The 13,986-nt window shown below is 43.0% G+C and overlaps 1 protein-coding gene across 5 annotated transcripts in view; it reads left to right on the top strand.

Annotated features, from left to right (window-relative positions):
- The window catches only part of GrlHz (Gustatory receptor-like Holozoa), a 45,200-nt gene extending 32,314 nt beyond the window's left edge, over positions 1 to 12,886 (top strand). For 4 of the 5 annotated variants that reach the window (XM_089248571.1, XM_089248573.1, XM_089248572.1 and 1 more), the window contains 6 exons: positions 2,551 to 2,667; positions 4,824 to 5,010; positions 7,686 to 7,785; positions 7,890 to 7,996; positions 8,093 to 8,224; positions 12,608 to 12,886. In XM_089248571.1, the coding sequence (XP_089104697.1) occupies positions 2,551 to 2,667; positions 4,824 to 5,010; positions 7,686 to 7,785; positions 7,890 to 7,996; positions 8,093 to 8,224; positions 12,608 to 12,733 (769 nt within the window). In that variant the 3' untranslated portion in view covers positions 12,734 to 12,886. The remainder of the gene's footprint in view (positions 1 to 2,550; positions 2,668 to 4,823; positions 5,011 to 7,685; positions 7,786 to 7,889; positions 7,997 to 8,092; positions 8,225 to 12,607) is intronic. The other variant, XR_016194973.1, reaches the window with a different exon arrangement.
- The last annotated feature ends 1,100 nt before the right edge of the window (positions 12,887 to 13,986 follow it).

Here is a 13,986-nt window from a genome sequence, read left to right as displayed (position 1 = left end):
CGTCAGCATCGATGGGGGGGGGGGGGTGTTCCGATTTTCTGGCTTTTGATGACGCTTACGCCATCAACCATCCTGTATGAAGGAAGATATGAAATATTCTTAATTTCATCTTATTCGGTGTGCCAAAAACGGAAAAAACCTTTCGATAGTTATTGGGCACCTGAACTAACATTCTCCCTATTGATAAGTCCCCTACAGAGCCACTTTGGTGATCTCTAAATGTTTCACGGATTCCCTTCAAGTGCTCTGGAAATGTGTTCGGGGCCCCCTTAAGTGCTCTGGAACTGTGCCACGGATCACTTAAGTAATCTGGGAATGTTCCGCGGGTAACTTGAGTGATGTAGAATCGCACTGGGGCCGCTTAAGTGCTCTAAAACTATTCCAACTCAAGGGATCTCTAAATGTGCCACGGATCGTTTAAGTGTTCTGGAACTGCGTCGCGGGTTATTTATGTGATCCTTGAATATGAAAGTGATCTTTGAGGACTACTTCAGTGATCTGAAAATGTGCCACGGGTCACTTAAATGCTCTGGAATTGTGCCACGGGTCATTTAAACGATCTGTAAATGTGCCGCTTATTTTTACAAAATTGGGTTTGAGGGGGCAAGCCACATCAGATAGCCCAGAGGGCCATGCATGCTAAATGTATGGCTTGAAGGGTGGTTGGCAATGAATTTCTTAAAGAGAAATTTTGAATTCTTGCCCTTCAAATAGCATTGAAATTAACAGAAATTGATTATAATAACATATAAGGGTATTTTATTTCCAAAATTTTAATTTTTTTAAAAATTTGTTAGCATTAAAAAATTTCTTTTGTCTGGGGGGGGGGGAATGTGCACGAGCCCCTATGCCCCCCCTTCCCGCGTACGTTTCTGATCCCACCAATATGCATTAGGAGGGGGGGGGAGGGGCAGTGCTGCCGAAATTTTGCTGACAACCGGGGTGGGAGGGGGGGTCAAAATTGGCTAAAAGTTTGCTGACGTAATACTTGAATGGCCCCTAAATAAGTTTCTGCAGAGGCCAACAGGTGTAGTTGCTAAGCAAAATAAAAAAAGCGGTTTCCCAAATTCAGCGATTCTGGAGAACGCTTCAATTGTGAATTTGGGCGACGGCAAATCCCTTCCCGTGGTGGTCGGAAAAGAGTTACGTCTTCTGTTGCCAGATTTCGAGAAATCCTACGACCCAACACAGAAATGTTAATTACTGAGCTTGGACCAGTTATGTCTGCGTATTCGGATTTAGACTTTTGGGACGAACACTCTATTTTAAGAAATTTTTTAAAGTGCAGGACAATGGAAGCGTCTGTCTCGGCCTAAATGAAGTGATGTCAATGTGCAATTTCCAGTGTCAACGACCAATCAGGTTTCCCTGAGGATTTATTTCTTTTGAGATACTAAACAATTAACTCGCCAACTATAAGGTACTCGCGCGAAATCCATTGTTAAGCAACATTCGTTAAGAATTTGAAAACCAAAAGGCAGCACGTGCATTCGAGTTCTGTTCTGTTGGTTTTCGGTTGGTCCATCCAATTTTAACGCGGTACTTGGTTGATTTGAACGCGGCCGATGAAATTAGTCTTACATAGGCTGACCATATTTCTTCGAGAGAAATACGGGACATCGAGATTCCAAATACGCGAAAATACGGGACATCGCCAAAACCAAACAAAGTTGCCAAATATTAAGGAAACAGTTATTTTCCGGATATTATGCTGAGGTGAGCTCGGAAAGAAAAGTCATCACGTCTCCGCCGGGACTCGAACCCAGGCCCTCTTGCATACCGGGCAAGCATGCTACCATCTACACCACTGGAGAGACATGAATCTGCCTTCCGGGGGCCATTTCCTGAAGTTAAGAGAGGCTACTAATGCCTCTACTTCAGCGCCTCACGACACAGTGCGTGAAATTTGGAAGGCAGATTCATGTGTCTCCAGTGGTGTAGATGGTAGCATGCTTGCCCGGTATGCAAGAGGGCCTGGGTTCGAGTCCCGGCGGAGACGTGATGACTTTTCTTTCCGAGCTCACCTCAGCATAATATCCGGAAAATAACTGTTTCCTTGATATCTCTGGCTGAGAAAAAAGCCATCTATATCTCTCTTGCCAAATATTGTTGAGATTACGGAAAATCACCATGGCGGGAAATGATGCATTACTACAAGTATCAGTGGATTGAAATGTATTCCACGAAAAAAAAAAACGTTCACCATGGCAAATGTGGGAGATTAATATTCTCATATATAGTAGTAATTATCATAAAATAATTTCTGAGTTGAAAAATAATGTCAATCTTTGACTTCAATAGAGAATAAAAATTCAAGTAGGCTTCGTGTAAAATACGGGAAAGACCGGGACACTTGCCAAAAAGTCGGGACGGCTAAAAAAACAGAAAATACCGGGACTGTCCTGGGAAATACGGGACGTATGGTCACCCTAGTCGTGCAATAAGAATTTCGTTCCCGTTAGCATGAGTTAATGAAGATTGTGCAATGGGCACGTACGTAGCGAAACTTGAAGATGTAAATTTCAGACTTTGTTTCTTTTTTTTTTCCAGGTTATACCTCGTCTCTGCGTCAATATGGCTGATCCTGCAGTTTGGAATGGAGGTGTTGTATTACTACACTTACAGCACTGAAATACTCCTGGGAACCGAATCGAAAATTGTCACGAGGTAATTCGTTCAATTCTCAGTCAATAATTTCAAATTATTATATGACAAAGGTCGAGTCGTTATTTATGACGGCCAAATACTCGATCATCTTGAATGACCAGCACAGACCCTGAGCCAAATACTACGAAGTAAAGATGATGGAACAGTTAGCACTGTTATCGAGAGAACGCTCTTGGCCTTCAGTTCTGTAGAGATGCCCTCCCTCCCATCCTAGAGCAGGGCTTCACCTTTGTTATTTCTATGGTTTTCTTAGTCTCGATGAAGAGATATAGCAGGTGGTCGAAGAAAACCTGCGCCATGTTGGAAAATGTACGTGTATGTTTCGAGAATTGAACGTTAAGCTTGTTTCTGCGTAATGCTTGCTATAGTGCTGCCACCTGTCGTCAATTTTTCTAACTATGAGTGAAGTGTAATGATTGAATATGTAGTGTTGACTGGCACGGCGATTGGTCTTTTTATTCTTTTTTGGTAACCAGGATGCCAATACGCAATGAATTGCCAAGAATGCATACCGCGTTTCCTACATTTGACCTGCAACAGCTCTTAGTCTCTCAATTATTGACGCAGGGTTTTTCATCATCGGGCTTCTTACCGAGAACTCGTTTGTCTTTTTTGCAGGGGTTATCCTAAATCCGTATTTTGAATGTCCTGTCCGTATCGAGCTTTTGCAAAAACGGTGAAATTCCCCATGTTTTCTAAAGCATCGCGTAACTTTCATATCCTTCATGGAGAGGGGATAGAGTTGACCCAACCCCCCTCGAGCATGAATCTTATTCAGGTTGTCTACCCTCATGGGAAAAGTCACGAAATAAAGTCACTCACGGATTTTTTCACCAGTCCATTTTCAGGTCTCCCCTGGAAAGTTCCTGTGCTCGATTTTATCGCCAAAAGTCTCGACAAAATGTTTCATTTTGCAAGCAAAAGAGCTATTCCGACAAATAATGAATGTTAAATCACCAGTGGTGTCACCAAATCAATCGCCAACGTCGCCAAATAAAACTCGAAGAATTTTCCTTTAAGTGCATGGTAGAAACTATGTTATTAATTTTTGTTTCTCTTCCACACGAAGAATTAGCCCTTTAAGCATCTATTAGATATCTCGTTTAAACCCCCCTTCAAAATGCCATATCTCTTTCAACGAAGTAGGCTTTGTTTCGATTTTCAGCAGGTGCAAACTGAGGGGTATAGGGAATACTTTGTTACTGAGAAATCAACTTGGCAGAATATCTAGGCTTGTCAATGCTGAAATAAGAAGCTTTTATGGAGGCGAGATATCTTGTCATTGCCGCCTAAAGGGCTAAATATAGAGATGAAAAAATGCGGTTGAAGACCCGATGTAAAGACACCTGATACATTTTTTTCCCTGAGCTGTCCGGCTCATTTTTTAGTTCCCCAATCGGCGAATTTGTGCTTTTGCTCTCATTGGAGGTATTTTCAAATAATTTAACCTTAGGGGAGTTATACAGGGTGTCCCAGAACTAAAATTAGAGAGGTGATAGTACACGCCAAGACATACATTTCACAATGGAACCAAGGGTCGCACCCTTTTTTTCCGGGGAATACGTGCATTACCTCAACTTCAAAAGTCACCAAAATGTGGCAACCCTACTTACATCGTGAGGAGTAAGACATGGAAACTTCTTCCTTCAAGTCACAGGCAATAGTAACAAAGGGAAAAAATATCGTCCCTTTTTAAAATATCTCTAGCAACGTATGGGGATAATATTTTTTTCCCCCCTCTTACCTCACTCACAAGGTTACTTTGGCGTCAGCGGCATGTTAGCATGTACTGACCGAGAAAGTCATTTGCGACCCTGGATTCTATTGGAAAAATTGTATTCTTGGCAACCGCCTGATATTTTAGCGGTCGAGTTCTGGGATACCCTGTATATGCATATCGTTGTTAAGATTGAAGGGTATACTGTATTTTTGGGTGCCAATTGGCCCCGATTTTCTTTCTTTTTGGCTCGATCAAATATTGTGAGCCCGTAGAGGACCTGACACCCACATTAAATTGATATGACTACAACTGAAGTATGTAACTGGTGGTGTATGGGTTGTATTACTGTGTGGTGGGGTACATATAAAATCATACGACTCGACCCTCGCCGGTTCCGAACCTTTTGACGATGGATTCGAATCTGTTTCTTCTATAGGTTGACGAAAGATTACAACTCGTACATCTTCATGTGCCTGAAATACGTCGGCATGATACTCGTGCAGTGCGTCAACGTGACCGTCGTCCTCAACTACTGCATGCAGTGCGAGATGCTGGTCTACCACATCAAGGGCATTTGCCTGAGGCTCCACGAGAAGAGCATCGACATCAAGGACGCCATGCACGTAAATATCCCATTCGCCCCTCCACTCAATCCACCTCCAACAATGATGGTGCACAACCAATTCGACAACAATTAATAAATGAAAACGTAGGCAAGCGATATGTTTACAAAAATCACGTGGACAGCAAGCGACAACTAATCAAGGTGTCCGACAAGACACACAATGCATTTACTTGTCAGTGCCAATTTTCGGGCATTTACTATAGCAGTGGGTTCCCCCCAAGCATCTATGCTTCAGGTACCACCTAAAAATGCGTTAGAAGCTAGCCTCCTGTTACGTATACGACAAGGATGCTCAACCTTTAGGGGAGTGGGAGCCACTAGTTTGAAAACTTGCGGCGGGCAGCTTAGGTGCTCTGGAACTGTCTCTCAGTTCACTTGAGTTATCTAGAAATGTGCCGCTAGGCACGTGTGTCGATCTCCCTTTCACTTCTGAGATATAGATGGCATCACTGAAAAATCCCACACAACACTAGATACTCACTCAGACTGTTAGGTACACACACTTACAATTCCGGCACAACTCACTAGGTAGTAAATTGCCTGTGGCGATAGACCTGAGTTGTGCTCGGTAAAAAAAAAGTCACGTGTGTGATTTGGGAAGGTGCCTCAGGTCAATTCTGTGTTCTGGAAATATGCGCAGGACACTTGAGTTATGGGGAACTGCCCCACGGGCAGCTCAAGCGTTGTTGTGCTGTGCCTTTTGTCACTCAAGCGATATGAAAAAAAGCCACTCGTCACTCAAGGGGTCATTCAAGTATAACGTCAGCATCGAGGGTGGGAGGGGGTTTCGGATTTGCTGACTTTTGATGACAAGGGGGAGGGGTTTGAAGGTTGTTTACGCCATCAACCACCTCTTTTTGAAGATATGAAATATTCTAAGCTGTTGACGAAATTTTGCTAACGGGGGGAGGGGAGGGTCAAAAATGGCTGAAAATCTGCTTGCGTAATACTTGAATGGCCCCCAAATGGCCTGTAAATGTGCCACGGGTCACTTGGGTGATCTGTAAATGTATGCGTGCCATTTTAAATGATCCGGAACTGCACTTCGGTTCACTTAAACGATCTGGAAATGTACCGATTACAAGGAGAAGATCCGAAGGTGTCATCCTCAAAAAGTTTCGAAAAAATTAACACTAATTCTTCTACTCGTTAAAATATGCACAAAAAATATCCTTCGGAATTATTATGGGTCACTCAAAAAAAAATTAAATATTGATATTTTGAACGCCAATATAGGCCAAGAACGACAAAAAAAAAAATCCCGACAACCCTAGAGTGGCAGTGACGTCATTCAAGCAGGTACAGCATACACAAAGGAAGAGAGAAATAACTGGTTTCTATTAAGGCGACTTGATAATATAATAGCCCCTATTATAGTGGCTATAGTTTCTATATAGAAAAGAGGAGGAGGAAACGCGCGCGCACGCGAAAGCACTAAATTAGAAATTTTTTTGCTTACGCATTATTTTATTACGTCTCGCATCGCTTTCTTTTCTATTGTTGTTTTCTGCCTCCCCCCTTCCGTTCTTTTTCTTCTCCTCGCTTAGTATTTAATAACAAAAAGGGTTGCTAGAGAGTGAAAAGAAAGTTTTATAGATATCGTCACAAAAGTGCGAGAGGCGATGAGTAGCCAACTGTTGTAATTCTTAATAATATTTTGTGACTTTAATAATTGAACTCGGCCGCTATTTTTTTAATGTGTTTCTGGGCGAGATGAATGTACTTTTTAATTTTTTGAAGATGACACCTTTGTGTATCCTTTCCTTACGTTAGTTCATTTTCACAAAACTAGGTTTGAGGACCACCTCAGATGTCACCGAGGGCCCTGGGACGAGCGTGTATGGTATACGAGATAATTATGCGTATTACTTTGACTGTACGGGAGGCCCCGGTGCATTTTCAGAAATACTTGGCAGGCTTGCGTACCTCTAAGTATGCGTAAGCGGGTACAAGCTCTTCAGGTAAGGGGGGGGGGGGGTTCATCTACACCAGTGATTTCCAACGTGGGCATTAACGAGCCCTTGGGGGCGATAGAAAGTTCCGGGGGTGGTAGAATCTACGGGTTCATAACATCCTATGGGTTACATTGCGTTGGGGGGGGGGGGGGCCCGCTGGGAGGAAAAAATTTCTGAAGAAGGATGCGATGGGACAATAAGGTTGGGAAACTATTATCTAGACCATAGTTTGCCAACCTTTATTGTTCCATCGCCCCCAACGCAGTCTAACCCATAGGATCCTATGTTATACCCGCAGCTTCTACCGCCTCCCTGGAACATTCCATCGCCCCCCAGGCGGCGTTAACGCCCATGTTGGGAATCACTGATCTACACTAATAACACAAATTTTTGGGGGAGCGATTGTCCCCTACCGCCCCCGCTATAACCCCCCATGGTTCCATAAATCTTTACAAGAATTGTAAATTTTTATAAATGCGTTGGAAGGCTTGCTCACCACTAGAAATGTGTGGTAGGTGTCAGTAGTAGTGCTTGCCACAAATGTGAAGGAAGCTTGCTTCCTGGGCCCCACGTAGCCTAAATTGCGCCATAACTAAAGTTTATACATGGTCCATCTCACATACCTCCGGGGAAGGGGAAGCACGCGAACCACAGGTTGAGAACCACTGATCTGTAGAGAGTCAACAACAACGTGTTTGTTTTCTTGTCTCGCCTGCAGGAAATCCTAGGAGTCCGATCCTTCATAAGTCTTCTGAACGAGACGATGGGCAAGATGATGGCTTTCTGCGTCGTCAATTTCGCAGAACTTACTATAGTAGGTAAAAAAAAAACAGCAACAGCGCCGCCATATTTATTACGCAAATAATATTCCACCGGCGTATTGTATGCGGTTTTTTTTTTTTGCTAATTATTTCTGTCGTAGGTGGCGCCTTGCTGCTGATGAACGAGAACCACGAGGCAAAAGTCATCGCCTACAGGACCAGTTTCCCGACTCTGTGGTTCGCGGCGCTCATCTTACCGCTGTTGCAGGTGAGTTCGTAACTCGGAAGACGACTTACAGATGCTATCCAATATAATATTGGATTGATTGAAAATAAAAAGAGTGTATGTTTGTTTCATTCGCAGGCTGCCAGGCTGACGAGAATAGGCAGCAAGATCAGGCAGATCTCCTTCGAGATGAGGGTCTTCGGATACCAGAGGGCCTCGCAACTCGATCTCGATTCCTTCGTGCTTTTTGTCAGTGGGGCGACTCTCAGGGTAAGGACTTCCGGATGGGACTCTTATTCGATCATTTACGTCAGTCAGTGTTTCTTAACCTTTTTTTGCCCGTAGCCCCCCCCCCCCTTTGAACCATTTTTTTTTCTCGTGGCTCCCCTGTCTTACCCAGAGTCTTCAACTCATCTAGAAGCAAGAAATGATTTTTTCAGTTAATTTATACTGAACTGAATTGGCATCCAGACCAGTGGCCTAGAATTTATTGAGCTCCCCGCTAGTCTGAGTTCTATCAGCACCGTCAACATCATGCCCCCCCCCCCAGGCGAAGTGATGCTATGGTAGTCCCATACTTGGCTGGAAATAAACAGCTCAAATATTTCCAAAATTAATTGTACTATACAAAATATAAGGTGGGGCCACTTATGGACATGAGGCCCCCGGGCATGACCCCTCAGAAGAATGGGACCGGCAGAGCTGCAGCCCGGGCCTGATATGGTTTTCATCACTTTTTGTTTTTCACACTGTAAATTTAATATAGAGAAGGGACCTGCGAAAAACCCATTGCCTAAGACGGCCCTGATTTTATGCGTGGTTTTGTTGGATTCTGTAGGTGTGAATTCACTAATATAAAAGCTTTATTTCTTCACTCCTTAATTTTTCTTCTCAGCACCCTGCAAACCACTTGTCATGGCCCCTATCACCATTTTCTTCCGTGGCCCCCTTGAAGTATCCCAGTACCACTAGGGGGCCATATGGCCCCCGGTTGAGAACCACTGATTTACATGCATAGCTCAGTGCCGTCTCGAAGCGGGGAGGGGGGGGGCAGGCACATGGGCACCTCACCATAATGAGATCTCGTTAACCTATTATTTAAGAGGCTTTTCTTGGGGGGGGGGGGATCGGTTTTTTTTTTTGTATCCAAACTGAGAGCACACATTTCTTTCGTTCCTCATCTAACCTTGAACAAGAGCTGACTCCGCCCACTACTACTTCACCAAACACGAACTCTGGCCATATCGCTATATTGCAATTTACTGCCATTAGTGAGATGGGTTGGAAGTGAAGGCACTGTCTATCGGTGGTCGCCTCGAGTTCGTTAGGGGAAAATATAGACTCCGCCCACTGGCAGTTGATTGCTTGGAGGTACGGGTATGAAATACATGCTTTATTGAAAAAAAAACAGCTTCGTTGCGTTCTTAGAAGACTCGGGGCGACAGAAATAAAGCGGATCAAGTTTAACGAAATATCTCGGGATTGCCGCTGAAAGGGTTAAAATTTTCGAGGTTAAGCATGCGCAAATCGGTAAGCGATCATTTCTAGTCAAGGAAGGACCTTAAACGAAGTAAATTTCCCCGGGATGGACCCCCACATGATGCCTTCACTCATTTACATGTGCCGTTTCGCGCATGAGCCCCCGGGGTGCGGCATAGGCGGTGATAGACTTCGAAGTCTGGGGGGGGGGGTTACGATGATGCTGTTGTCGATTCATCTGTACATATATGCATAAGATCAGTCGACCTTTGATGCTGGGGGGGGAGGGGCAATGCCTCCCTGTATCTCCGCCCATGAAGTGCGGGGGGGGGGGGCTTATGGTACTGACATCTCGTTAAGTAATCATTTCTAGTAGGGAAGGGGTTCCCCCATGATGCTCAAAAGACGGCCGTATAGCTGGAGGTGGCCATACGAATTATGCTCATGGCAAAGCTAGGCGTGGGTCCTGAGCGATTTAGGGAGAGTCAAAGGGAGTAACGGTGAAATGTACGTCCCGTTTACGGGGGAGAACCATTACTGTGAATTTGTATAGGTAGGCCATCGCCCCAATTCAAGCCAACCCATACGATCCTATACTAAATTGTACGCTTCTACCGCCCCGAGGGGCGATATTGCCCACTTTGAAAAACACTGGTGTAGGCCGTTCCATATTGGTAAATAATTTAAAAAGTCAAGGAATTCGCATATTTGAATGCAGTTTGCAAAAAAAAAAAAAATTCCTCACAAATTGGGATTTTTTGGCAAAAAAAAAATTCAGTTCAAATTTTTGTCGATAGAAGGTGCTGTATGGAAACATGTCACAGGAAATATGCAAATCGGAATCTTAGAAAATGCAAGGTGGACGATTAACAGCTCAATTCTGATTTTTCCTGTTACTAGCGCTTACATAGGGTTTTCATTGTGATGATGTTTCACTTCAGTCACAAATCGCCGGTTGAAGCTTTACGTTAGTCTCTGACACACAAGGGATTGAAGAAAGGTTCAGGTCAAGAGTTTTACATGATTTTCACTCGTGCTGCGTCCTCTATTGACAAAAATTTGAAGCAATTTTTTATGCAACAAAAAAATCCCATTTCGCGAGAATAACTTTCGCAAATTGTATTCAAATACACCAATTCTATACGACCGTAACTGGGCTGGGGCCTCGAACCGAATGAGGGACCTCACAAAAAAATAAGACTTATTTCGCAGCCTTTTCAAAGGGCCCCTGAGAAGGTACGCTCCGTCCCAGCAAAATTCCATGATTTTTTTAACTGTTTACTTATTTGCGGCTCTTTCATGGGGGGAGGGAGGGCAAGGGCGGAGATACGCCCTCCCCTCAGCGTCAAAGGTGAAGTTGACTGATCTAATGTATATACGAATTGACATCATCGTGCCCCCAGACTTCCAAGTCTATCTTCGCCTATGGGGGGAGAGATGGTATCAGCCTTTTCTCTGGAAATGCACCTGGGAAAAGTTGGGTTAACTTCAACCCAGCTTTGGTTCCGGAATCGGTATTGTTAGCGCAGGGCACGATAGGCGTCTGAATCCTCGGCTGGGAATTGAATAAATTTCCATACGGATTCTTGAAATATTAGGTCATAGTTAGATTAACAGCCGATTTTTAATCAAGGATTCAGTCCTGAAGTCACGAAATTACTTTGCAGTGATTTCGGGAACGACAACTTTTTAAATGCTTATAGAAAGATCGCTGACCCCGGAGATAAAAGGGTTGGAGATTCTTTTTCACCGAATCGCGGTTCAGGGTCATAGTCCGTATTTTGCCCGTGACCTTTCGAACTGTCAGTAATGGACGGATTTATCTAATTCCGAAAAGAAAATCACCAAATGTTTGGTTGTAAAGTCAACTTGCAGCGCAGCCCATGATACGCAGACCTTGGCATACGAAATGCTTATTCGGGCATGTAAATTTTTTGCGAGATTTGTCTAGCTATTAGTAGTAAATTAACTTACACCCCATGCATCAAAGATGTTGAACGTTTGAGTGTATGGGCCAACTAAATTAAGTGATCTGGAACAGCACCGCAATTTGACTTAAATGATCTATAAACGACACGTGCCGTGGGGTCATTTGAGTGATCTGAAACTCATGCCCCCCCCCCCCCCACATCCTGGAACAGAGCCCCAAGGCTGAAATCTTTCACGGGCCTTTCTTTAGTTAATTTATAACGTGAAAAAGCAAAAAAAAAAAATTTCCCCCATACTGGAATCGTGCAGCACAGAGCCGTCTTCCCCCCCCCCCCATCTAGTTAGAATGACTGCCTACCAATTTACGCAATTCCGAAAATCTCAACGCGATCTCATTATCCTGAAGCCCATGCTTAAGAGGAATTGGTTACTTGAGTGATCTGTGAATGTACGTTTAGTTCATTTTCCATAAATTAGGTTTGTGGTCACAGGCCACTGATTAAGCATGTATATGCACCATATGTAAATACACCTTATTTACATTTCTCCGGAATTGGTGTGACGACCAAGAGGTATGGGAGTGTATAATAGAGACTAGCGACGAAAAAAAAGGTATTGTTTTGTTCTAAACCGCACATACTTGAGAAGCAGAGAGAGAAAGAGGCCACTCAACGAGGTGCGCGACTTAAACAAACCTGTTTTCACCTCGATTTACTGATTGATCTGTTTCTCCCTTACCCTCTTCTGCGGAGGGATCATCTCTCATGAAACCCATACATTTCAGAACTCCTTTGCTATGTGCGATCGTCGACTCCTCCGACCCATGCATTCCTTCCTAGTCAGGTGCACTCATAGTTGAGCAAAAGATACAAGAATTGCGACTAGGAGGAAGAGATGTCTGCACATAGACAAAATGACCTGAGGGGGTTCTGAAATGTAAGGGTATGATGATGATGATCCCTCCACAGAAAAGGGTAAGAGAAACGGACCAATCAGCAGATCGAGGTGAAAACAAACAGGTTTGTTTGCAAATCGTGCACCTCGTTGAATAGCCTCTTTCTCTCCTTCCCTAGAGAAACCTCGCTTCTTAAGTATGTGCAATGAAGAAAAAACAATACAATTGTTTTCGTCTCTATTATACACTCCTGTACCTCTTGGTCACCATGCAGCCTTAAGTTTTGCATTTGCTTATACCACCATTTTTTTTTAATCGAACACAACTCTGAATATGATTATTTTTTACAGACCAAACTTTTTGGAGTCACGATAAGACCAGCGTCGATTATATTGACATTTGGTGCTGCTTTGTTCGTCATCCTAACACTCATGGTTGTGGGTCTGATCACTTTCTCTGGATATAAAGCCATCTGAGTTTAAAATTACAGTCTCATCTGCTATACATAATCATCTCAATACAAAGTTTGGAAATTGTTCGAAAGCACACGATAATGTCTGCTCTGAGAACTATTTGTATATTGTACTTTTTCTTATGCATAATTAATGAAATTTTAATTTAAACTGTCATCTGTGTATTTGATTGCTGGTTAAATCTAACTCAAACATTCCTCAGCTGAGTTTTGTAATGAAGTGGTACATCCAAGAACGTGTGTTCTGATCATTTTTGTCACACCACTCACTTTCTGCACATGAGGGCTAATTGGACTGGGACCTACAATTTATTGATGATTCCAAACGGCAGCCTTTTTTTCTTATACGCACCAAGAGATTAGTAAGCTAACCCCTCAATTATGGACTCCCTGCAGTAGCAATCTTTTTCTGTAGTCATGTCGCCGGTGTGTTCCGAGTGTATGACTACGTGAATATGTTAGGGCCCCACACACAGTTATACTTGTGTTACACAGGTGTAACTATTTTTCTTCCATATTTTGAAGTAAAAATAGCAGATGCCTGAATTTGTTTTATGTAAGTATCATGTTGATGGTGCTGCTCACTTTCAAATGGGAGACAAAAACATTATGACTGTAGATATTCTTTACCCGTGAGCATTTGTGTGCCTTTATTATATTGAAGAAAATATCATTGCCCACTGAATTTTAGAATTTAACCCTTCGCAGTTTGAAGGATTATTCAAAAGCATTTCTGGCAAGTCTTTCTTTGTAGTGTAAATGCTCAATCCATGGTACCAGGTGGCTCTCTGAGTACTTTCATGTGGTCCAGAATCTTAACAAAATCAGGTTTAAAAATGAGTTCATTACTGATATTTTTTGTGCTTGTGATTTAACAGTGGTTATACAACATTGGAGCCCTCCCATTGTAACTTTCACTATTCATTTCAACAGGCCTGCAGTTGATATTTCAGCTCCATTCAGCGTAAATAGGTTCTGTGCATAAAAAATATTGGTTTCAGTTTTGAAATTTCACAGCGCAATATAAGATGCAAAAACATTGAAAGTAATGAAAAATTTTGATTTCCTCGCAACCATTTAAGAAACTAAACAGGGTGCCCCCACAAAAGATCAAATAATTCAAGTGGTCCGAACTCTAAATTTTCAGCATCCGTTTTATAGCTTAATTGCCTATCACCTGACATTTTTGTTGAAAATATCGGACTCGCCCCGATGTAGGAATGACTGGTGAGGATAATCTTTTGCAAAGACTAGAGC

This window comes from Pholcus phalangioides, unplaced genomic scaffold (genome assembly GCF_987345545.1).
Source record: "Pholcus phalangioides strain wild (caught in Gottingen) unplaced genomic scaffold, Ppha-v1.0 ptg000020l_1, whole genome shotgun sequence".
NCBI classification, from domain to species: Eukaryota; Metazoa; Arthropoda; class Arachnida; order Araneae; family Pholcidae; genus Pholcus; species Pholcus phalangioides.
The sequence above is the reverse complement of the archived record's forward strand: the minus strand, read 5'-3'. Positions and strand labels throughout refer to the sequence as shown.